Source organism: Penaeus monodon, chromosome 18 (assembly GCF_015228065.2).
Source record: "Penaeus monodon isolate SGIC_2016 chromosome 18, NSTDA_Pmon_1, whole genome shotgun sequence".
Lineage (NCBI taxonomy): Eukaryota > Metazoa > Arthropoda > Malacostraca > Decapoda > Penaeidae > Penaeus > Penaeus monodon.
The window spans coordinates 14,885,147-14,887,646 of NC_051403.1; the positions used below are offsets into that span (position 1 = coordinate 14,885,147).

The 2,500-nt window shown below is 39.6% G+C and overlaps 1 protein-coding gene across 1 annotated transcript in view; it reads right to left on the reverse strand.

Annotated features, from left to right (window-relative positions):
• Positions 1 to 2,500, reverse strand: part of LOC119584635 (nephrin-like) — a 31,014-nt gene that overhangs the window by 951 nt on the left and 27,563 nt on the right. Inside the window, exon 11 of the mRNA XM_037933316.1 lies at positions 1,141 to 1,327. Coding sequence (XP_037789244.1) covers positions 1,141 to 1,327 — 187 coding nt within the window. The remainder of the gene's footprint in view (positions 1 to 1,140; positions 1,328 to 2,500) is intronic.

Genomic DNA, 2,500 nt, shown 5'->3' on the forward strand with positions numbered 1-2,500 from the left:
ATTTTACAGCGCAAATTTTTCCACGAAAAGAAAAGGAAGTTGCCTTCGAGGCAGAGAAAAAAGGGGGAGAAGTAGAGAAAAGGACAGACTTAGCGAAGAATGCGACCATCAGCTAATGTCGCAAGGCGATTGGAGAGAGCGTAACCGAGCGTCCTCACCAACTTCACGTGAAATTCAGACCACACACTCGAAGACAAAAACCTAAGCCTCGATAAGTGCCGTGGTACCTTTTCTCGTTTTCCTCCGTCTTGTAAAGGAAAACTTTTTTTTCCCCGAACGTCCCTCGTGGGTTGTTTATTTGAGAGTTGACAGGAAAAGTTTGTCCTCAGAAATACAACTTGGGTAAACCGCATATAAGCAACTGATCCTACTTTGAAGGGGAGATGGAGAGGAGAGAAAACAATTCCCGTCCCTTTGGTGCCAACAATAGGGAGCGAAATGGGCAGGAGTTTGTCTTTCGGAGTCGCCTACACTCGCCTCGGTCCTCCTGTCCTTCCCCGGCGAGCGGTGGTAATTGAATCGACAAAGGCGCGTCTGCAAGTGCATTGTTTCAGTACTCGCCGTCACTGCTCTGCAAGTTGAATGCAACCGTCGCCTCGAGGCTAACCGTATTGGATAACAAAGATTAGGAATAACACCAAACTTGTCGGCCATAAAAGCTACAACTTTCTTGATGTCCGCGCACATTCTGGCCAGTGAGGCTGTCAGTGGCCGTAAAGATGAAAGCACCTTGGAATGGGCGCCGAGGATGCTCTGGCTCGCAAGATGAAACCCTGTCGCGCAAGGCGAGCGATATCTCGTGTCGTTACTTCATGGGTGATAAATACGAGGGTAATGTGTTGATGTGCGTGCATCATATGCGTGCATGATCGTATCCGGGCGGCTGAGATTTTATTCGCCAGCCAGTCTGTTGTTTGAGCGAGGAGGTCGTATTGTCAGTTAGTGTGGAAGTTAAATCTGGCGTGATGGTTTAACAGCCGCTTGGTCATGATTAATGGGACTTTTTATGACATGGTAGAACACGACTGATTTTAACAGAGTTGTTGCCTCGTGGACAAACAGAAAAGAAAAAGGAAAAGCTGACCTATATAGACTCAAGCCATTAACAAGCTAGTTCAAACACTTAACAGCTAGACTAACCTGGTGATAGTGCCATCAAACTCCCCGGGGGCTTGGTGCATGGTGGCACCCTCGAGCGTGGCACCTCCAGAGCGCCAGGTGATGGTCGACGGGGGCACGCTGGCCGAGGTCTCGCACGTGAGCAGTGCCACTTTGCCCGCCTCCACGATGCCAGGGCTCACGTGGCCGATCACCCTTCGCGGCGGAACTGAGGGAGAGATAATTCACGTTTCAATTAGGTTCGATTAAGGGCAGACGCATTGTAGATAAAGTCGTGGGATAATAAAGACGCCAGGTTAGATAAAACACAATCAATACAAAAAAATCCATATATAGATCTGAAATTTCTCATAACTCGAGACAATATCTATGGTACCATTACTTTATCGTTTCCCCATTTTCTAGTTGGCCTCAGCATGTATTTATGTTTCTTAATGGTTAATCGAGGGCATATTAGTATCTTTTATGCCTTTACAAACACTGAAGGATATTTTGTTTTTAATACATACGCTTCCAAGAATGATTACCTGTCAGAAAAATAATTCAACCACAAAAGGTTAATTAGAAGATGGGCCAGATATTTCGAAATTGTTATTTCACCTGAAAAAGTGTATATAGTATTTTTTTTCTTCTACCAACTCGTCAACATAACAGAACATATTGCCAATGTGGATATTAAGTGAATATTCTGAATAAGTTAAGAGTGGGTTGCGTTGTAAGACAGTGATTTTTGGCATATACCAGTGCAATGTTCCAAGTCTGTGTAAGTGAGCATGTACATTTAATACGGATATGTTTACAATCCTGTGCACTGAAATATAAACGGAAGAAGGCGTAGAAATGCTGCATATATGATAGGAATTTGTAACGTTACTGTATAGCATGTTGTGCATGAGAATATGTATGAAAGATAATGATTGTCTGTAATGTGAATATACTTCGACATATTAGGAACAACAATGATAATAACAGTAATGATGATACTACTACTAGTAATACTACTACCACTCTTCCTCCTACTACTACTTCTATTATTACTACCATTACTGCTAATAGAAATAATAATAAAGATAATAGTTATGGTAATGCTGATACTGATGGTGAAAATGATGATAATAATGATCACAATGATAATAGGAATATCTATTGTTATTAAAATTATGACAATAATAGTAATGATAATATTAATAATAGTAGTAACTACAACAACAACAACAATAATAATAATAATATTGATAATAATAATAATGACAATGATAATAATAGTAATAATAATGATAATCATAAAAATTATTATTATTATAATAATAATAATAATGATAATAATAATTATAGTAAGAATAATAATTATAATAATAATAATAATGATAATAATAATAAT